The sequence below is a fragment of the Nannobrachium achirus genome, assembly GCF_963921795.1.
Source record: "Nannobrachium achirus genome assembly, chromosome: 15".
Taxonomy (NCBI): Eukaryota; Metazoa; Chordata; class Actinopteri; order Myctophiformes; family Myctophidae; genus Nannobrachium; species Nannobrachium achirus.
In genome coordinates, this window is record NC_137822.1 from 24,990,380 (window position 1) to 25,014,310 (window position 23,931).

General features: G+C 43.3%; 1 protein-coding gene across 1 annotated transcript; it reads right to left on the bottom strand.

Annotated features, from left to right (window-relative positions):
* Positions 1 to 12,898: 12,898 nt before the first annotated feature.
* On the bottom strand, positions 12,899 to 14,617 carry nrarpa (NOTCH regulated ankyrin repeat protein a). The gene is made up of 2 exons (XM_080743026.1): positions 14,526 to 14,617; positions 12,899 to 14,232 (listed from the first exon to the last, which is right to left on the bottom strand). Exon 2 carries the CDS (start codon positions 13,629 to 13,631, stop codon positions 13,293 to 13,295), a length of 339 nt encoding a protein of 112 aa, XP_080599152.1. The 5' UTR covers positions 13,632 to 14,232; positions 14,526 to 14,617; the 3' UTR covers positions 12,899 to 13,292.
* Positions 14,618 to 23,931: the final 9,314 nt, after the last annotated feature.

Below are 23,931 nucleotides of genomic sequence, written 5' to 3' on the forward strand. Positions count from 1 at the left end.
ATGGGCCGTCTGTACACGAACATACTATATACTGTATGTGTCCATGGCAAAGACCTGTCCTTGTTCGCGGCAAATTCTAGATTTAATTTTTTACACATCATTATAATGTACTTATTTTGATCATAAGACCTAATTGCTGGATGTCAAGTCTCCCGGTTTTCTTCAGAATATGCATGACTTTTTATTACAACACTATGGCATATCATGAGTCCACTAGTACTAGTGGTTTTCGAATGATTCATTTGCAAGGACCTCCCCCCCTGTAAGGGTCCATTTGGTTCCATTTGTACACTCTCAGAGTTACAGGCCTTTTAGGGTCATTCAGGGCCAGCTCTTTATGTGTTTCCGGTAATATTACTGTCCACTCATTTTGTATGTCTGTGGGAAAAGTTGTATTTTGACAAACATGTCCTATACAAGCCAGAATGGTGATGACCCCTTGCAGTGATAGGCCGGATTGCCGGCAACGACAAGTTACAGGGACGTAGGTCACTTCACTACTGTTAATCTTGCTCTAGTAGATATACAGTATTACTGTTTATATTTTTTATACAAGATTTAGGCGCAAGTTTTGTTTTTCTTTGTGTGATATATTTTAGTTTGGGGAAATCAATCAATCATTACATTGGATGCAAATATTGAACCTTTACTCCACTAAATTTATTTGAAAACTTTTGTTGCGGGTCAGTGGCATGACCACGACAGCCTGTTCTGGCAATCATATATGGAGATTCCTGATGTCATCAATATTAAGCCCATATTTGGCGATGCACATATATGGACGCTCCATATGGCCAAGACAGAATTAATTTGCAAATCAAGACTGCTGACTATCATCACCTGGATATCCATACATAGAGACGACTGGATCATCACTTACATCTCCATATATCTGATTCCCAGATGATGCCCTTTAGGGCAACCACACTAATAGAATCCCTTTTATACCCATCAATATTAAGCCCCTATCTGGGAATGCCCATACAATAGAATCCCTTTTATGCCATCAATATTAAGCCCATATCTGGGAATGCTCATATATGGACTTATTGTGTCAGTCTAACTAACCTGTGTGGTCGATGCAACACGAGTCACACTTGCAAATGAATTCTGTCCTTGTCCCTTTAATGCCCATATATGGAGTTCCCTGTCCCGATGTCATCGATATTAAGCCCATATTTGGCAATGCCCATTTATGGACGCTCCATATATGGCCAAGACAGAATTCATTTGCAAATCAAGACAGCTGACTATCATCACCTGGATCTCCATATATGAAGATGACACAAACCTCATCAAACCCTGGATATCCATACATGGAGATGACTGGATCATCACCTAGATCTCCATATATGGAGCTGGTCAATACCTCTACGCTCTGAGTTCACAGACTCCATATATGGAGCTGACCTGTTCTGACATCACAGTGATGACTCGACCAGCTCAGCAGAAGGGTATACATGCCAAAGCAGCCAGGCATGTGCACACGCCCATGTGCACGCATCCATGTGCGCTTCTCACCCTTAGGGCGCCTTACTGGTAACTTTTACTATTAAAATAAAATAATTGAGCACTTTTTCCACCACTGCACACACACACACACACACACACACACACACACACACACACACACACACAACGGCAAAGGATATAGGCAGCAGCAGAATGCTGTAATGTGCTGTGTTTTGCTGATGTGGTGGTGTTGGGAGGAGAGGGGGGGGGGGGGTTGATCAGGGGAGCGAGCAGGAGGGGGGGCTGGCCAGGTTGGGGGTTGATGCTCCATATGGGCGCAACCCGCCCCCTACATCCCTCTATCCTTCCATCCATCCCCCCCTACATCCCTCTATCCTTCCATCCACCCCCCCACTGCATCCCTATCCTTCCATCCCCCCCGCATCCTTCTATCCTTCCATCCATCCCCCCTGCAAACAGGCAGATGTCATATGGGACGTTCCACCCCGATGGGGCACAGGGTCACCCTGCTCAGGGGTAAATAACAGAACAGGAGGGAGAGAGAGAGAGAGGGAGAGAGAGAGAGAGAGAGCTGCCGTCCTGCCAACACAACAGCCATTCACATCCAATCCACCAAATATACACACACGCACACACACACGCGCACGCGCACACACACCAAGAGATGCTTCCACGCTCTATTCACAGTGATGCAAACATGCCAATGCACGTTGCACTGCCAAAGTTATATCATTCACAATATCGCAGCAAAAAGGGGATGAAAATCTCCCTTAATCAGTTGGCATGTCAAATATAATCTGCACATAATCTGCTTAGTGTGCACTTTATTGTAACGAGCCACACAATGAGCCACTTAAATATATTAGTATTTCGTTGAGTGTATCTTGTTGTCGCCTATATCTGCGTTATGGTTCATGTTCAGTTTGTTGATTATCATGGCTGTTGGGAAATGGGGAAATTATGTTCCAACCTGTGGATCCTGGACATTGTCATACTAGAAAATATAATACATAGGACATTTATTTATGGCGGGCGGGGGGGATAAAACATTACACATAAAAGGATATGAAATATGGAGATACAATGTTTCTGCCCAAATAGATATTAGGAAGGAAGGGGGCGCAACAAGACTTTCAGGACAGGTGTCAGTTGCCTGTGTGGAGTTATGGGCCGCAATCCTAAACAAAGCAGGGCGATGAAAACACATGCAAGCCCCCCTCCCCACACACACACACACGCGCGCACACACACGTACACGCGCACACACACGTACACGCGCACACGCACACACACACACACACACACACACACACACACACACACACACACACACACACACACACACACACACACACACACACACACACACACACACACAGGGCTGTTCTCTGTGTATTGAGGGTGAATGGCTATGCCTGCAGGGCAGGAGTAAGGTTACTTTACATACTGCACTGCACTTACAGCCTCCCTTTACCACTGGGGTATAAAATGGATTTGAATGAGAAAGAGGGGGACAGAGGGGTGGTGGCGGTGGTGGGGGGGGTGCGGGTGGGAGGGGCGCTGGACGGACGGACGGACGGATGGACAAACAGACAGACAGACAGACAGACAGACAGACAGACAGACAGACAGGGGACTCCCTTTGTGTAACAGGAGGTCTGCTGCTGTTCCAGTATGGCTATGGAGATGGAAGAGTGGGGTCACCCCCGCTCTCTCCCCTGTCTTTCTGCTATAGGCTGGCTGCTCTGTCTCTCCTCTTCTTCACCCCCCCCCCCCCCTCTCTCTCTCTCTATCCAACCATCCCTCCCTCTCTCTCGCTATTAGCATAGCAGCTGCCTACTACAGGGTGTGGGGTGGGGACGAGCCAGGTTGCTCTGTGCATAATGTGTGTGTGCGCGCGCGCGCGTGTGTGTGCGTGTGTGTGTGTGTGTGTGAGAGAGAGAGAGAGAGAGAGAGATGGTGTAGCAGGGACGTGCAGAGAATGTTTGAGAGACGGGCTGACATGTCTAAAAGGGCCTTTTGGTGAAGATTTTGAAAATAGCCGACCTCCAAGCTCAAAACGCGTCACAGCGCGACACGTTGTGAGCTTGGAGGTCGGCTATTTTCAGTACCACACTAAACTAAGCATAATCAAGTCAGTACTGGAGATGTGGCGTAATGGCATGGATGTCTAGACTGAGAGGGCAATTCTTTCAACATAAGATGCTGCATTCAAGTTCAGGAGAGTTTGGACAAGGCAAATTCTCTTGAGTGCTGCCTTCAGGTATAGCATGGAAACGGGGCATTTGCATTTCTCTCACCATAGTGAAAACTGCATGCATCGTCTGGAGAGAGGGCACTTTTTACAGACAGATAAACGGGCAGGGGCTCAAGCCCCCTTTGGTGTCTATGTGTGCACATGCCTGTGGTGTAGTGCGCGTGTGTGTGTGTGTGTGTGTGTGTGTGTGTGTGGGGGGGGGGGGGGGGGGGTCCAGTCAATGGCAGCCCGTCTGGCTGCTGAATAGCAGCTAAAGGCAGGCCCCCATGGGCCAGACAAAGGAGGGGGGAGGGGAGGCAGGGAGTGGGGGTTGAAGGAGAGAGAGAGAGAGAGAGAGAGAGAGAGAGAGAGAGAGGAGGGAGGGTGCAGAAGAATGAGGCAGTGAATGGAGTGCCTTGTCACCAGCACTATGGAGAAAACACAGAATGGACTGGAAGAATGAAAGAAAAGTTCAAAAAGGAGCGGAGGGCAAGGAAAAGACTGGCCCGGCCACCTGTCTCTCTCTCCTTCTGCTCGCTCTCCTTCTCCCCTCTCTCTCTCTCTCTCCATCTCACACACACACACACACACACACACACACACACACACACACACACACACACACACACACACACACACACACACACACACACACACACACACACACACACGCGCACACAAGCACACACGCACACACACACACAATTTCTTTTACACCCCATCTTACGAGCAAACAGACTTTTTGGGGGGCGGGGGATACTGGTAGCGACAGACATGTTAGTGTTTTCTGAAGCAGAAAGTGCAATATCAGCAGGATTTAAAGCTCACTTCAAAGCTTTGCCGGCTTGATGTGCTACAGCATTTCATTAATAAAACTTCTTACATTTTGTGTATGCAACACAAACTGGTCTTGATGCCAAAATGCACATTTCTATAATTGATTCAAGGAATAACATTTTCTACTAGGTATGTCGTTGGTGTTGGATTGCTGAAAATCCCCCCCCCCATAACATCTTTATCAATGACAATTCTAGTGAACACCTGGTGTTGTTCACATATGGTTACCATTAATGATTTTATGGAACAGCTGAGGTGAAAACGTGCATTTCAGCATGCATGGTCCCACCAACATTATACATTGAAAAGGATAACTTTCACTCTTATGACAGCCAGCCATCTTTGCTGTGTGTGTTATGGAGGGGAAAAAATCGTATTTTTCCCCCATTCTCTTACCTGTAGCCAACTTTCTTCTGTGACGTGGATGTCTTATGAATACATAATGTATACCGCCTGTCAAATCAACGTGGTGAAAAACATTAGTCTATCTTCTCAAAACCTAAATAAAAAAATAAAAATCCATCAACCATGAAGTACTTGTGTCCAAGGCAAAAAACACATCATAACATACCAAGTCAAAAGGATTGCTCACCTATTTATCAGGAATTGAACCTCAACTCCAGTGCTACAGCAGATGATGTTGCTCACCAAATGAAACACCTACACTAAAATTTGTACTGTTGGATATGTCCCATTTAAGAGGAGTTTAAGCACAGATATTCATATTTTGTGAGCACTTGTTGAATATAATAGCTCATCCATGCAGCTGCCCTTCAGCTGGAGCCAGGACATCCAACAATAAAATAGGCCGATCATATATCACTGTTTATTATTTATTAAAACATTTACTCTGAAACAGAAACACACAGTCACTAATTCATCTTCCAATTATTAGTTCATTTTAGTCATTGTTGGCCCTATATGTCATCAGGTCAAGTAAACTACATCTAACAACTTGAACCTTAGCATGTCTGGTCGATAAAATAGCCGATCTACAAGCTCACAAGGCGTTGCGAAGGGAATAAAATAGCAGGCCAAGTACAGAGCCAACCCTATCTGGTTTATCAAAGAGAGTTTAAGTCGATAATGGATCATTAAATGATCAGAAACAAAATGGTAGGTAGGTCATGGGATCTGCTTACTGCACTCACAAAATACTAACCACTTCCTAAAATGCCAGGCAGCTGAAGACAAATAACCAACTCATTTACTCAATCTCCATTTTCTTCTATGTTTGACATTTCACAGTCACAACCTAATAAAACAGACAGCTTGTATGTCTTCCACTATCCCATAAGGTTGTATGCAATGTCCTGTTTAACTTAACTAGTGGATCAGTGTGACCTGTGATGTTTTTAAGCGGCACTAATGTTTGTTTTCTCTGCTTTGTATTTTATACAGATATCAGCGATCAGCATACAATATATGCCAGTGAGTCTCTCTGCTGAAGAAATTCTTTCCAAATACCTCAACTGCTCTAGTGTGACTGGCTGGTGGTGTGTAAGCTATAGTCTATTTGGCAGGCCTGCCCAAGACCATAAATGCAGGCTAAACTTAAAGCCTAATTTATACTTTGTCGTACATTAAAAAACTAAACAACAAAGCATGTTGTGTTTTTAAAATTCTGTTATTGTCAGTGTGTGTGACATTGTTGTACAGAGAAGTATAAATTAGGCTTAAGGCACATGAAGAATCTATTAGGGGGCCTAGCAGCTAGCAGCAAACCTGGGAGACCAGCCAACTCAGCCAGCAGACAATGGGAACCTAGCTCAACAAAAACATCCTGCAGAAGTGAGAGACGGAGGAGGGGGAGGGGGGCATAGGGGGTGGGGGGGGCGTGAGGAAGGAAAGGACAAGCAAGCCGTAAGCCAGGCAGAAAGCGGTTTGGTCCTGCAAGAGTAAAGGGCCTGCTAGAAACAACTCTAGGGGTGTAAAATGGACCCTATCGTTTGTCTTGCAACAGTAAATATAAAGGGTCTGTTGTTGCACAGCTACTACTAACTTTTTACACTTTCATAGTTATATTAAGCTAAGACTCAGGATTTGAATGTGTACCTTTACTGGTTAAACTCCTCTGATGCCATCTTTATTGTCTGATAAAGGGGAGATTGATACAATAAAGATGGCATCAGATCACTTTAAATGCTTGTGGTTAATATAGAAACATTGCACTTGATATGTTCAGACTCAGAGGACAAGTTCAAACAGCTGTTGAGGAGGAGGCAAGACACTTCCTCAGTGTAACTTACATGACAAAACATTGTGTTATAACCCTAGTGTTGGGCAAAAATAGGCAAACATTAGGCAGTACTGCATCACATTTAGGCCTAGAATGATTGAATGCTTTAACCAGTGAAAAATAGCAGATATACAAGCTCACAGCGCGGCACCAAGTGCCGCGCTGCGAGCTTGTAGGTCTGCTATTTTTGAAAAAGACATGAAAATGTTAGCAAATCTTTGAATATTATGTATTTTCGAAGCGAACGTTTGTAACTCAAATTTTGCTTCTGGGGGGCTCCTGGAACTAAATATTTTGAGATGGGGGTCCGTGGCCCAATACATATCATTTTGTGGGTCCTTCACATGAAAACCACTGACATAGTAGTCTCTCAAGAACAGACTGGTGTTATAACCCTAGTATTGGGCAAAAATAGGCAAACATTAGGCATTCATGTGACAAAAATGCAACGTGTTGCTATTTATGGCAGAAGTATATAGGTTTATACATGTATCAATTTGTACGCTGAGTTACAGTGGGGATTTTGCAGTAGAGAGCCATTCTAATATTAAACTTCTAACCATTGGTGTAAAGTAACTAAGTACATTTACTTAAGTACTGTACTTAAGTACAGCTCTGAGGTATTTGTACTTTACTTGAGTATTTCTAGTTTTCAGTACTTTTACTTCTACTCCACTACATCTCGGATACAAATATTGACAGTTATTTGAAAACTTGAGTTTTACTAGTTATTTTGCAGATATAAATGATTATATTATAAAACATACATAAATGCGCTTAAGACCTATTCTATACCGTGGCTTTGCGACGCGTTGTGAGCTTGTAGATCTGCTATTTTCAAACATTTTTTTTTTACTTTTACTTTTGGTACTTTAAGTAAATTTTGATGCCAATACTTTCGTTCTTTTACTCAAGTACATGTTGAATTCGGGACTTTTACTTGTAACAGAGTATTTCTACATAGCAGTATTGGTACGTTTACTCAAGTAAGAAATGTGAGAACTTTTTCCACCACTGCTTCTAACTTAAACGTTTCTCTACATGGAACCACTAGGCTCCCTCCCTACACACCCTGATGGGAACCGTTAAAAGATTAATGTCGAAAGGGTGAACACCCAGTCAATGTTGCAACATGAACAATTGTTACATGCACGGAAGACATTGCCATGTCTGTCTCCCACGGTCCTCATATAGCCATGCACTATCAGTTACATATTGTGACTCAATCGAAGATTTCTGTTTTCGAAGAGGGTTTTTGTTTTTTTTACAAAATCACAGTATGAATAACTAAAATGCAATCCATTGCATGCCACAAGCAGACTGAAATTTTCACTGCAACAAGTCAAAGTAACCAAACTGCATCGGTGCAATCTACTACCCGACACAAACAAACGTAGGGAAAACACATCTCCAAAACATTCTGTAGTAAAATAAATTGTCTGTACTGTAGGGAGTGTGGCCCATGTGTTTCCAGACAGAAACTGCATGATTGTTACCATTCAATTACTTGCATATCATTCCATTGTGCACATTGCTTTTGGAAAACCATGAAACAACTATGCACTTTGTTTTGTTCGGTTGAGATGGACACATGGGGAAATCAAGCAACCAGGGGTAGATATGCCTCAAATAGCTTACAGATTGCAAGTAAAAGTATACAGATGCATGTGACAATACGTAACATTTTAGCACAGAGCAGAGATAAATTGCAGTAAAAAGGGCTGGGGCCTTATTCATCAGAAAGGGAGAGTGAAAGAGGGTTTGAGAGTGTGAGAGTAACATAAAACCAGCACTCAGTCTCTTTCTCTCAACACACACACACACACACACACACACACACACACACACACACACACACACACACACACACACACACACACACACACACACACACACACACACACACACGGGAGGTTCCCCCTTCTTAAAACCAGGGCCTACCCACAATGCACTGGGCTCTTTTATCCCAACAGTGAAAGGATGAGGCCAGATGAATGACAAAAGAAAGAATGGGGATCTGGGTTGGGCCTGGCTTGGGAGGGGAGGGGGGTCTGCTTCTATGACCATCCTTTTCTATGGAAAATAGGGGAGGGCTCTCGCTCTCCTCTCCAGAGGAACTCAGTTTGCCTGGGAGATGAGGAAGAAATGTATGCCATACACAGAAGGTTTGAGTTTAATGATTTCTTTACTGGCTTGTACACAAACGTACAAAAATAATACAGCACTTATCTCCGCGTCGCATCGCACATCAACATCATCACAGTGTTACAAACGTTCAACAAACAAAAAAAATAATACAAAAAAAGGAAAAAAAATAAAATCAAACTTGATGGAACATCTGCATCAAGCTTAATTCATACGTGGTTGCATGATGGTGTTGCTCGACGAAAACATCAGACCTTCAAGCCAATGAGTCTTGACCCATTTAGGCCTAGAATTATTGAATGCTTTAACCAGTGACTTTTTCAAAAATAGCAGATCTACAAGCTCGTATATCTGCTATTTTTCACTGGTTAAAGCATTCAATAATTCTATGCCTAAATGGGTTAAAGATCGGTTCTTTTAAACGAGCGACACCGTCGCGCTACGGAGCATAAATTAGGCTTCACTCATGAAAATCAACGGTTTCCCCTTGCTTGAAATGAAGCAAGTTCAGAAACACAACTTGGTCCAAAGAAATCAGCACTTTTTCTTTTTTTTTTGTAAAAAATCATCTCACTCATATACATCAATCCGTTGGCCAGCTCCATACGTCATAAATGTTATGACCCTGGTAAGCCGAACAACCACACAAACCGTGCAATTTTATTAATCATGTTACAATGATCTTACCATCAAATGTATTATTCCCCTATCATAAAACAGGAAGACAGCACTTCAGAAAAGAAAGTGCCCCACGATATCATCATCAGCGTTGATATATATATATCCATATGTATATATACATACACCCAATCACAGAGATACACACATCTTTGTAAAAAAAACATCACGTTTCCCCACAAAGTAACATACACATTAGGACATTATCACCTGGAGCATATCTTTATACAATAGTATTTGTTGTGTTTGTTTGTTTGTTTTTTCTATTCAGAAAAAAAATTAAAAATGTTGACACATAATTTGCCAACTTATCAACAACAGTCATCAGTGCAATATTCAAACGAAAACAAAAAACAAAACTCAAGTTTAAGACAAGCGATGCATATTTCTTTTTGTTGCTTTATACCAATCTAGCCTTGATGTGGTAGATCTATCGCTTTACTTATTTTGTGGTTGTTCCAGGTTTAAAGTGTGATATTGTCAGTCACTGGACTCTATGACTGATACACAAACACAGCAACATTAGGCCCCATAAGAAGCAAGTGCATGTACACACACACTCTCTCTCCAAAACATTTTCAGAAACCCCATTTTCTGTCTTGCACACAATCACCACCCATCTCTCTCTCTCTCACTCACACACACACACACGCACACACACGCACGCACGCACGCACGCACACGCACACGCACACGCACGCACGCACGCACACACACACACACACACACACACACACACACACACACACAGCTTCTCATGAAATGACCAAGTGGTGCTGTGGGACATCTATCTCTCTATTTGTCGCCATTAGCAGTAGGCTTTAAAAATGACATCAACAAAAAAAAAAAAAAGAAACATATAAGCAGCATTGATACAGACGTTAGGGTGCCATGACTTTCAAATGCAGCAAGGCAAGTTTTTGAAACCAAATTCATCTTTCTTCTGTGATATCCTGCAATAGTCATGTGTTCTTCATCAACTCTTCATCATCCACCAGTACTATAGGGCCCTGCTCAGTAGTAATAACTATTCCAAAGCCTTGGCCTGCAGTTACCCAGTAAATACACTGGAGGCGCACAAGACTTCGCCTTTTTTTTGTGCAATAAAACTCCCTGCATTTATAAGTCATGTGATAAAATTCCATTTTTGTTTGACTAAAACTTTAATACAAAAAGACCATAGCAGGTGTTCAGCTGATGAAGAGATATAGATTTTAAACAGACTTGTAAGGAAGGACATGCAACAATTGTGTGTGTGTGCATATGTATGTCAATCGTAGGCGATCTTGCAGAAAGGCAAAATTACGCTTTACTTGTGATAATTTAGTTTGACTGTAGTGTGAAAATAAACTGTCCCGACTGAGGATGCAGAAATAAGTGTGATGAATACGTTGCATGAATGTTTCTGTCTGGAATATGATGGTTACACTACATATAGGAAAAAACATACTGGCATGCAGATGACCATAGACAGATAATGTGAAGCTCTTCGATTCTAAACAGCTTGACTGAGTGGTGAGAGAGTTGAGTAACTTGAGAATACTTTATAGTCGAGGTAGTTGGCAAAAAGGCAACCGAAGTCCATTGTGTGTGTGTGTGTGTGTGTGTGTGTGTGTGTGTGTGTGTGTGTGTGTGTGTGTGTGTGTTCAGACTACAGGTGAACTGATGGGTATTGGAAGGGGAAATGGCAGGCCTACCTCCATATGGGACAGTTTATACTACGAGTCTGAAGCAGCTTGAGTCACCATAGATATCCTTAAACTCAATAGGTTTTTAAGAACCACAACATATTAAAAAAAATGCATCTTCTCAATGTACCTTCATAAATAAAAAACCCAGTCTGCTTTCACAGTGATGACTAGTATGTTAATAAAATACTGACAGGAGATCATAAAGTGAATTCCAAATGTGACTTTCTTTTTTTCTTTTTTTGATACAAAGCGAAAGCAGCGGTTCTAGTAACACAATGACCATTGGCAAAGTGGTCGCACTGGCCTGAAAAGTTGGACGCCAGCATGGCAAAGTCTGCTCACAGTAGGCAGAACGTTCTGAACTAGGCCTACTGTTTTTCTTATCTTTTTACAGAATCAAAGTAAAGCTATTGTGTACAGTACTTCACAACATTATCGAAGTCAATCGTTGTTACATCGTGATTACACATCTTAAAAGCGAATTGGATATAATGCCGCTCTTTGAAAGAAGAAGGGGGGGGGGGGGAAATCATATCGACGAATTAATAAAATAAATGACACCTAATAGGTGGCCAAACAGAGATCAACCCTTCTTCTCCTGTTCTTGTGTCTTCCCTTTCAGATATTCCAGCATGCAGCCATAGCATCATGTGCCATATTTTACAGAAAATAATTTAAAGGGGTCTCACCAGTGCAGTGGTTCTCAAAGTGGGGTCCAGGGACCCCCAGGGACCCCAGGGTCCTTGAGGAGTTATAGGTCTGTAACTCTGGGAGTGTACAAATGGAACCAAATGGACCCGTAGGGGGGGTCCATTTGGTCCCTCTCGGAGTTAGGGTTTTAGAATGTAAATTGTGGCCCCACAAGTTAGAAGTTAATAGATCAAATGGGGGCCCTTGACCTTATATGCACATAAAACTGGGGGTCCTTGAAATTAAAAAAGTGTGAGAATCACTGCACTAGTGAACAACGACGGGTCAAGAATGGGCTCCCTTAAAGGAGCGTTTTTTTTTTACTGTAGCGAAGATGATGGGAGTTCCACTCCTAAACTGGGCCATCTCTGCACTCTGGAAGTTTCAAACACACGCAACACACGCACACAGCAACCGGCTTATATTGACGTCACAATCTAGTATACACATTCAAGAGGAAAGCTTTAGTACCAACAAACTCACCAAAAAAATGGCGTTTCTTTTTCTTTTGTTTTGTTAAAAAGATTCGTGTTGAAGCCGATACAGGTTCTATAACAACATGTGGTGTTGTAGCCCATCACTCACGAGTCAGACTGGGGCCCCGTTTGGTTTTGAATGAGAGGGGATTGTGTATAGTGTGTAGGTAGGCCTACTTTTATTGTCGTTATACAATTTGGCGCAACTATATGAACTATGTATGTAAATCAGTGGTTTTCAACCAGTGGTCCGGGGGCCACCAGTGGTCCAAGTGGTCCCCAGTTAAATTATGGAGCGTTGGTAACCAAATGGACCCTTAACTCTTTGGAGAGCGTAAAATGAAACCAAATGGACCCGCAAGGGTCCATTTGGTTTCATATTACGCTCTCAAGAGTTAAATTATTGTTAAAACATCTGCATTATTTAATTTAAAAGAAGTCTACACAATTAGAGAATGTAGAAAATGTGTTATTTTGGTCAACGTTTGCCTGTCATCTCTCCTATGGTACCACATCATCAATACAGCAAGGAATTGTGGACAAAAATCGTATCCAACGATAACAAAATATTCCAAGTCTTGGGTCTGAGAGGCTAAAAAATATCATCAAATGGTGGTCCGTGGCGTCAAATGCCAAATAAATAATGGTCCTTGAAAAGGGTTGAAAACCACTGATGTAAATGGTATTTCTCTCTCTCTCTCTTTCTTTCTTTCAGGAGCCTGGCCTTTTAAACGTGTGTGTTTTATTCCTTTTTTCCGTGACTTTTTTTTCTTTCTTTCTTAGTTTTTTTTTTTTTTTTGTAAGTTTTACCTGACAGCAGAGACAGATCACCGGGCGCCAGAGGAGTACTTAGCCTTGGTGATGAGGTATAAGACAATGTCCTGGTGGCCTCCGAACGCGGCGATGTGCAAAGCGCTCCACCCTTCCCTGTTCGCCAGCCTGATGTCGGCGCCGAACTTCACCAGCAGCTTGACCAGCTCCAGGTTCCCGTCGATCACCGACTGGTGCAGGGCCGTCTGGCCCTCGGGTCCGAAGGAGTTGACGTTGAACTCGCAGTTCGTCATGTTCTGGAGCAACGAGTGCAGCTCCTTGGTGTTGCCCTTCTTCACCGCCTCCTGGAAAACCCTCTGCGGCGCGGAGCACGTCGACACGTCGGCCTGGCTCATGGTGGCACACAGCGCGCTGTCTGGGGGTCTCTCTGGGAAGAACGATGATAATCCTAGCCTGTTGGCTCCCTATAAAAGCAGATCGGATGATCGGTTGTATTCTCTCTGCTGTCGGTTGTCTCTGATTCTGGTACGACGATGCCACAGTTCTGCACGGGGGTTTATAACCAAGTTATCAAAGGCACTCGCGGAGTGTTATATAGGCCTACGGAAGAGACACGACCGTATGTGTATATCCCAAAAAGGACAAAAGACGAATAACACACGTGGTGTGCAAAAAACAGTCAACAGTTGAGGAGAGATCCTAAAATCCCTAATACATAAAGGGGGGGCTTGACGAGAGATTCCAGAGTCAGAAGGAGTGTAGCTGTCCTTTCCCTGTCCCTCTGACCCTCTCCGTAGCAGCAGGCAGCCTGTAGCATGGGATGGACAGGAGATAGCTCCGACTTCACTTGGAGAAACCGTATAAATACGAAACCACGATCTCCAAGCTACAGCCCGTTGGAACCCGGCGTCCGTTTTTTCCTCGGAAAAGGCCCAGTCTGTTGCCCAACTAGGCTACACGTCCCTGGACCTGTCGCTGCTCGTGTGGCCAGGGTGTCTGAGGAACAGAAAGGAAAAAGTTTTAACATGAAACTCCAACCTATATACGCGTTGAAAAGAGGCTTTTTTTTAGCGCCGATTCCCAACCAAAACCATGCACTAGTCCCGGTACGGATTCCTACATTCTTCCACCACATTCCACCACACTACATTCAACGACAGGCAGCGCGCAAAAGCGAGAGCCATCCGTTTGTTATAGCCTGCTACACTAGGCTATTCAAGTTGGATAAATCGTATAATGTCCCCATGCAAACACTGCAGATTACTGTCTGTAACAGCGTTATTACTTGCCTGTGACAGATGGACGGGTCCGCAGCGACGAAAACGATAGAAATCCACCGCAGGGCCTGGCGTGTATGGTCCTTCCTTGCAGTCCGTGTGAGACTCTCTGCTGTGCTGGCCTGCGCTGCGCTCAGGGGGAATATTTTACGCGCCCCGCATTTGCATAACAATACTCCCTCACAGAAGCAACTGTGGTGGAATGGGAGGAAACCTAGAGTGGTTATAGGCTGCCGGCTTAGGTAGGGGAGGGACCACAGTCTGCACGGCACTGTGTAAAACCCCACTGGGGTTTTCATTTGAGAGTGTGTATAGCCTAGAACACTGGTTCCCAAACTTTCACATTTCAAGGTCTCCCCGACAGTGCACAAAATGGAACCGGTTCCAATTGTACACCGTCAGAGTTACAGACTTGTATGGGTCAATTTAGACCCCCCCCCTAAAGGAACCCACTGTGAGAACCACTGGCCTAGAACAGTGGTTCCCCAAACAGTGAGTTGGGACCCATTTGTGGGTCGCGGACACATTTTTTATGGGTCCCTTAATTTTTTGTTTCCTACAATTATTTTGTGTATTATTATGCTATTTCAAAACCCAAAAAGCTAGCATAAAATTGCAATGATTGAAATATTAATAAACATCTAAGCAATTCAATTCAAGAAGCAAGGCATTGTGTGATTGTGAGCTTGTAGATCTGATATTTTCACTAGTTGTTTGGGTCAGGGGCAAACGTTTGGGAACCACCAGAAAATTCAGTGAGTTGCAAATAGATCAATTAAAAGCTGCAATCAGCAAATTTTTTGGGAGATATTGCCCAGCGCTTATGACTTTCAGGCAACATGGTCTCCGTTTGTCAATGGAAGAGTAGGACTGGTTGTATTGTATTAGGCTACCCCAACACATGCATCACTGAAAATAACGGTTTATTCATTAGCTATAAGTTCCGGCTAGCAGCTTTAACACATTTTTTTAACTGACTGAGGTAGGCTACTTTGAAGGGTGAAGGCGTGGTCTGTTGGGCGCTGCCAAATGTTACTGCAGCTCTACTGCAGTCTGCAGACAATATTAAGCATCCAGCAGCAATAAAGTTATATGCGATCTCCATCTCCTGTAGGCCTATACCACAGAAGACGCAGACATTAAAGGCAGGGGAATTGTGTTACTGGAGCAATAAACTGCCGAGCAAGCACGGATAGAGTTAACTCAAATCAACTATATTTTATGAGAACAGAACACCGAAAAGGCTCTTCGGGGTTTTTCGAAGTCCCGGTAGCATGGATGCTATCACAGCGGTGTGAATTTACAAATGAACAGCTAAAGACTACAGGGCTCCTTAACAGCCCTCTTTCATGTTAATTCTGTCCTGAAAAGGTGTTGAAAATGACACACTAGAGGAGAGGGAGTAGTTCACAACTTTCTCTGCACGACACTGAGTGGTGGCAAAGAAGACAGCAAAGGAACTCATATGAGACTATTTAGCCTACAGTTTAGTAGATTGACGAGCCTAATTAGCCTATAGGGCAATAATGTTTGAATATAGACTATGCATTTTGTATTGCTATGCATATGGTGAAAAAAAATTAGCATAGGCCTACATAGCAATAAAGTGCTTTGAAAGAATATTTCAAACATCATTGTATGTTTAGCACGTGTCCCTATTAGTAAAAATACATGTTCGGAAGTTGATAGATGTCTTCAATGTTGGCTTGCCAAATGGCTTTAGTTTAGGCACAAAAATAACTCCTGTAGGTTGTATAGGCTACACCGCTCATTATAAACACCTCTTTGGTCGTCAGGTGGCCGACGAGGCGACGACGTGGCTGTTTTTAGATCATAAACTGCGGATATATTCCAGTTGTTTTAAATGGCGAGGCTCTGGGACTTCAAATAACAAAAGCCTCTGCCTGCGCGTTACTTCCTTTTTTGCAAGTGAAAAGAGGTGACGCTGTGCGCGGATTGACACGCCGCTCAGCTGCCCGGCCACCGTGGGAACTGGGCGTGCGTGTGTGTGCGTGTGTCACCATCCTGCGCGTTGCTCTCACGGGTTTAAGCGTGGAAACCACACAAGGTAGCAGACTCCATCTACAGATTCTAGGCTACCACTACCACACCGTTTGCTGCTCCGTTTGTCATCCTGGGAGTGGGAGCCGTGTGCTCATCTGGAGAACGCACTGTGATCTTTACCTCTAACCACCATGCAGCCTACACTCCTCTCTTTCCCACACTCTGAACTTTACTGTACATTTGTTGTTATGTGTGGCTCGGTGCGTGCAGCAACAGCAAAAGCTAGGGACGCCACAATCGGCGTCGACAAAAGGTCACAGCCTACTTTATCATCATCAATCAACACATTTCAAATAACCTGGTTTATTATACCACGCAGTCTAGATGTGATGGATAGATATAAATACAATGTCGTTATCCACGTTTTGTGTGTGCAGAGGCATGAGGAGGAGGTGAATGTGTTTGTTTGTTTGTTTGTTTGTTTGTGTGGGTGCTGCTGCCTTCTTATGTGTTGGTTCCGTAGCAGAATACAGCTGCGAGACTTTGTGCATCTCAGAAAAAAACTGAGACACATCTTTGTCAAATGTGATGCTCGTCCAATAATAATTTAATAAGAGATGAAATGCCCAGCATTACCAGACCTCTACCACACTATTCGTTCCTTTATTATATTTATGGTGTAGGCCTATGAGCAATATGCTTTGCTTTTCGGTGTGCCAAGTGGGTTCTATGACGAAAGTTAAGCTTTTACTCCATCATCCCCGCCCCGGTTTATCTCCACGCCTTGAAACATACACAGAACATCCCGTAGAATAGCAGAAACATCTGTCCTCTATCTAGCCTATGTCTGGGCATTTGGAAAACATCTGCCAGACCGTATAGGACTGCAGGAGCCAAGTTTCACTATTTGCCGGCTATCAAACTGTGTCTTTGCTCTCCCCATATCCTTCTTTAAATATAAATATAATAAATAAATAACAAATATTTGAACATTTAAGTGGCCTATCCTTTAGACCTAAGTAACAATAAATGATAGCCTAGGCCTTGGCATGGTCTAAAGTGCGCATAAAAGCAGATTTAAGAAAAGCTCTCTCTATATAGGCTACTCTGGATTAACAGGCATTTAAACCACCAGTTGACAACAATGGGTCCATGACATTTCGAGGACCACCAAGGTGGTTGGTTATCAACAGGGGTTCCCTGAATAGATGCTGTGGCGGAAAGGCTGTCGTTTAAATTGTCTTCAAACCCTAGTAGAGAAGGCTCTATTTGTATTTATGCATCAATTTTCTGGTCTATTGCTTTCATAAACAATGCTTTTTCTATTTCGAGGACCCGGGGTTGGGGGCTTAAAACACCGCCGAGGAGGTCTGGGGTTCCCTCTGTGACTGTGAGCCATGCAGACCGAATCGGCTAGTTGTTGTGAGCCGAGTTTTGGCGCCGAATCCGGGCCTCAGGGGCTAGAGCTGACAGGAGGGGCTCCAGCACAGAGGCGTCAATTGGGTATGGCAAGCTATGGCAGCTGCCACACCTTGGCTACAGGGGGAAATTATAAAATGTAGCCTACTTTTCATTGCGCCTGTTGCTAAGGTATGGCAACATGACTGGTGTCTTGCACGCGCGCCCTCGACACCAGTCATGTTGCCATTACCTTAGCTTTTGCTGAACTGACGCCACTGCTCCAGCACTGACTCGATAGGGCGGCTGTTAGCCTGGTACTAGTACTGGTGCGTGTGCTTCTGAGAACTCTCTCTGTGTGAGTGTGACTGTGACTGTGATTGTGTCTGTGAGAGAGAGAGAGAGAGAGAGAGAGAGAGAGAGAGAGAGAGAGAGAGAGAGAGACTAGAGGGAGGGAGGGAGAGAGAGAGAGAGAGAGAGAGAGAGAAGAGAGAGAGAGCGAACCGAAGGTGACGTATCAATATGAGGGAGGGCCTTCTGCATCCAATTCATTACGGACACCACGTGTTCTGAGAGCGTGGGAAAGAGGCAAGCTTTTCTTCCCAGCAAAGAAAGAGCAGGGATCAAATAACATGGTGCAGGGGAAAGCTTGCAGAGAAGATACCGCGACCGCCCGGGCAAGGACAGGACAAGAGAGGCAGAGAGAGAGAGAGAGAGAGAGAGAGAGAGAGAGAGAGAGAGAGGCTTTCAGGGGCTGGAAGCAGACTTCAGTCATTTAAGCGAGAAGGTTATTGCAATATAATGGATTTCTCAGAAGTGAAATAAGAAAAAGAAGAAAAGAAAAAAAAAAGAAAAGCGCACGCAATGCAAGACAAGATGTTTTTTAAATGAAAAAACGAGTCAAGAAACAACCAAAGCAATTCTGTGCGTGTAAACACGATTTGTAAAAAAAAGTGATTGACTAAAAGGAGATCCAAGAAAGCCTTTCGGCTTATTTACATATAGGAAACCTTAAAGTATCTCATATAACATTGACAGACAGATAGAACACAGTACTATGCAGGAGGGACCAGGAATGACCATAGTACATTCATGAATAGCTTAATTGAGCTAATTAGTTAATTACGTGTGTGAGTTTGTCCCCTCAAATAAAGTGTTACAAGTAATTTGTTACTGTCTAATTATAAGTAATGTCAATCTCACCTGGGTCATCATCATGACTCCACCACCTGAGCAAATGCATGGCCTCAGCATGTCATTGGCCAACACATTTCTAGTCTTGAGTGCACTTTAAGCCTATACTTCCTCACCATAGTCACCAGTGACCCCCCCCCCCCCAATGGTTATTATTATTAATAATAGGCCTATATCTGTGTAGTAAGCTGTGAGCTTACTACATGGCTGTTTTCGTGTATGCCTACATCACTGGCCCGCAACAAAGTATAAATCAGATTTAAGAATTCCCACAGAACCACGTTCAAACCCTGTGCTATGCAGAACACCAACAGTTGGGATTCAGAACAATAGACTGTGAAATTCATATTCTCGATCATCAACGCCTGCTTCTGTAACATTATTCTACACAGCTAAAAATGCCTGTGATATCCTGGCAGTTAGTCGTGCTAACAATACACACCCTAACAATGGCCTAAACCTACTTTTCATATTGACCCGAAGATTACGCAATCGGTGTGTGATGGATCCCATGTTTTTCCATGCACAACAAGTTGCTAACTTGCTACCCTATCATCACTTTTATTTAAATATGAAAATTGAAAACTGTCCTTTTTAATGTTATTTTATTGACGCATTCATTCACCCAGTCAATACACCGTGAAATCGCAATAACTTTATCTAAGAGTAAATCGTTAAAATGAAATAATGTGACAATTAAAATAACATGAATTTCATTGGGTATGAATGGGATCTTTACCTAAATGCCTAAAATGTAAATGAAACATGACTGTAAACAGAGGATGCAGCATAGCAGGAGCCAGGATTCAAACATGCATGACAAAGAGTTTGTTATACTGAGGGACCAACTCAAGCTCGGACTCCCTGTCGTGACATTGTGAGTCGTAATAGGCCTTAACCACTTAAACCCTATATACTTCATTGACCAAGGTCCCCTGGGGTCTACGAACTCATCTTGGGTGAAAATAGCCTATCATTTGTACAAGCTCACAACAAACTCAAGCATTGTATCAGCAACAGCAGTGAGCATGAAAACATTTAAGAGTATAGATGAGACTGAACTCATTGAAAGGCATAAGCCTCATAGTCTCGCAAGCCAGACTGTTGTCTCCCACAAACCTCAAATGCTTCCGTCATACAGTCTGGACTGGAGCACCGGAGCGCTGAAAATTATCTGAGGGTAAAGCAGATGCCCGCCTCCCCCCAATTCCGTTTCATCTTAGCATTCGCGCAAATTTGTCACTACATTTCGTGCCTGGAAATGACGAACAGATGACAGCTTCCTTTCTCGGCTTTCGGGAAGTGTAGTTCCAGAATCTGTAGACTAGAGCATACGGAGATTGTGGAATACTGTAGTTGTCTGGCCTCTTCAAGATGAACAGCTTGCTCTGTCCTTTTCCATAGAGAATCTCAGTGTTGACAGTCCAGTCCAGTTTATTGTGCATGTGTAGGTGTCCACCTTCCCCACCTCATCTCCACGGATGGTGAAGGGAGTTTGTGGCCTCTTTGTGCATAAACCACCATCTCCTTGATCTGTCCAAAGTTGATCTGAAAATCAACTACACCTCTCCACCTGGGCTCTGTATTCCTTTTCTGTCATCCGTGATGCAGCTTTATGAGTTGAAGCAATAAGTCAGAGGTGTAGAGCAATGCTTCTCAAAGTGGGGTCTGGGGACCCCAAGGGGTCCTTGAGGGGGTACCAAGCAAAATGCACCCTGGCCGTGGCCACAATATGCGATGTGAATGGCATGAACCTGTAGACACCGGAAGTGGCGGAAGTGCTGTGTTTAACGGAAGTTAAGCCATGCGTTGCAGTCTGTTTACGTACGCCAGCGAAACAAACCTAAATAGATTTTAGCTCTTAACTCGCTCTTAAGTGTCCTTTGTCAGAATCCATGTTTTTGTTTGGATATTGTTTATTACAAGAAAACCCAATGGGTCAGGAGATGTAGAACAGTGGGGAATACACCACAACTGTGAAAAAACAATAACATGCAGTGAAATTCTCCTGGCGGAAGTAGCACCATTCTATGCCGTATCAGCCTATGGTCGTAACCAGGATTTTCTCTTAGCAGATGAGTAAAAGCCTGGCTACGCGAGGTTAAGCAAAATGAGGAACACTTTTAACACTTTTAAAAACGATTTTGAGCCGCATCATGACTTGTAGATGGGCTAATTTCAAAGAATGTTGACAAATCTTCTCTTATGGGGGACCCTGGCACAAAATCCTTTCAAATGGGGTTCCGTGATGAGGAACACTGCTGTAGACGGAGAACAGGAAGTGTTGCTTACCAGCCCTGCAGTCTGACATACTGAGGTCTTCTGGTGATGTCCTCACGGAGAGCTTGTGAGCTAGCTGGTGAGGCTTGATAGTGCTGGAGAAATCTATGATTGAGTTGACATGGTCTGCATATTGAAATGTCGACATGCTTACCTGTGGTTCAGAAGTTAACATTCAATGTATCTTGAATGTTTGCAGACAGTTTGTTTGTGCAGTGACTCTTTCACAGCATACAATTAATGTTGAGAATGAACTGTATTGGCAGATTTGGCACCATTTATGCACCTACGACGAAACATTGACAACATTTTCTCTGGTGACCAAGCAAATTGGAATAAGATGATGTGAATGTCGCTGTGAATGTCAACGAAATAAAAACAAGACTGGGTTTACAACAGGGTGGCTTCTCTGTACATTCAATACAGTTTGGAGCAATTTGGAATTCCATAATGTTTTTGTATATTGTATATTTTCTGCATAGTACTGTGTTTTATTTGTCTGCCATTCAATGTTATGCGTTAAAAAAAGAACCCCAATTGAAACAAGCCCAAAAGCTTTCATCAGGTATTAATCCTTTTAGTTGACCTTTTACCAGTGAAATGTACTGTCAAGAAACTGTACCTTTTCCTATGCAAACTTCTAATAAAGTCTTCAATCAGTCAAACGTTTGCAAGTCCAAATTTGTGAATTAAAGAGTAGTGTGCTGTTAAAGTGGTTAGCAGCCATGTGCATCAGCATTTGTCTCGGGGGCACATCCAAGGTTTGAAGCGAGTCTGCAATTATTGGTTGGTTTATTTATTCCTTGGACTGAGCTAAGTCTTTGCGGTGACTTCGAGTCCATAAATAACCCTAACATAAGTAACTGCAAGAAGATAGGTGGAGATTTTAAGTTTGGGATTAATTAAGACATTAGAGGGGCACTTGTATGCCATAGTTTTGGTCTGCCAGATGGGATTGAGTCAGCATGGTGACTTGTGGAACACTCTAAAAACTTACTTCACTAAGAAGCAGCTGAAAAAAATAACAAGAAAATATTAACAGATGAGTTGAGTAGGCGATCTGTTTCCTTCTCTAAAGGGTTCTGGTGTTTCTATAAACCTTCATCTCTTGCCAAAAACATTTGAATGTGATCGGGAGTTGTCTTATGCACTGTTTGAGCGTGTGGCCGACACGTGTACTTGGCCAGACTCTGTGTTGTGTTTTGATGGTCAAGGCACAAGGTTTATTCAGCATTAAATGCTGATGATAGTAAAACTTCTAATTGTATTAATTAGGCGGTGGTGAAATCATATGATCTTTACCCTGAGACATACAGGCAAATGTTTAGGTTCTGGAAAAGAGGAGAGAAACAGAGTAATACAAGAACACTCGCCCCCAAACAAGAGGAGGAAACCGCATTCTTAAAGTAACCCTAACCAACAGACAATCACATGACAGACCTCAATATATGGTTCCTTTACTACATTTTGAACTTTAATGTTGGAAAAAACAACACCACATTGATCCCATAGAATGAAGAAACATTTTAGTGGCTTATATAGTGTGGGGCCATTGAGACAATGCTCATTTTGTGCAAATCAGTCTAAAAGCGCCAAACGTTGCACAGATGTAGCCCAGGGCTTGCTCTAATGATTTAGGTAGGGCGCCCGAGCCGGCGACCTTCGGGGTCGCCACAGCGGCCAAATCAAGTTGGGCTCCCATCGACTTTCTATACAGGAGGAAAATACCCAGAGAAAAATCAGCTTAAAGTAGGATGTGAGGGGTCTAACTAGGGGTTTGTCATGATGCTGAATCCATTGCATTTGTTTTCCACAAAAAACATTCCTTAGGCTATAAATGGCCCCAGAAAACTCCCACAAAACTGTGAAAAGTGATGACTCACTTTTCATCACTAAACCATCGTTTTCTGGGGCTGTTCGGGCGCCCTAGCTAAATCATTAGAGCAAGCCCTGGGCTACATCTGTGCAAAATTTGGCGCTTTTAGACTGATTTGCATGAAATGAGCATTGTCTCCCCTTAAAGCCACGCACTAATAGGGATTAACAAGGATTGTAGGGATTAACAAGGCCACCGCCCCACAAAAAAACAGATTTGTCATAAACAGTAGATCTCACATAGATCATATAGATTGATGGACAGATGTGACCTTAATGAATTAGCAGTAATGAGCTTGTGAGCGCCATAGACATAGAAAGGTAGACGCCTCCTTCGGCACCGAGTCATATGCATCGCGGCACTCAGCGATCGCCCGTTTCCCACTTCCACGTGCGTCACAAGAAACGGAAGTTGGTAGGTCAATCAGAGGCAGGGGAGCCGGTCAACATCGGAACTTTAACCTCAGTGGGGGTATTTCTGAATGGGGACGTTTCTAAGCGTGATTTTAGGGCAAAATCTGTAGGAGCAGTGTCCAAAAATGTGTTTGAAAAAATCGGCCTGATAGTGGCGCTATATGGGACAGATCCATGTTGATGACATGAGTGTAGACATACTGTGTACCGATTTGCATGATTTTAGGGCAAAAATTGTAGGAGCTCTGTCCAT

Coding starts and splice junctions, on each gene's coding strand:
- nrarpa (XM_080743026.1), bottom strand. CDS start 13,631: ATGAGCCAGGCCGACGTGTCGACGTGCTCCGCGCCGCAGAGGGTTTTC.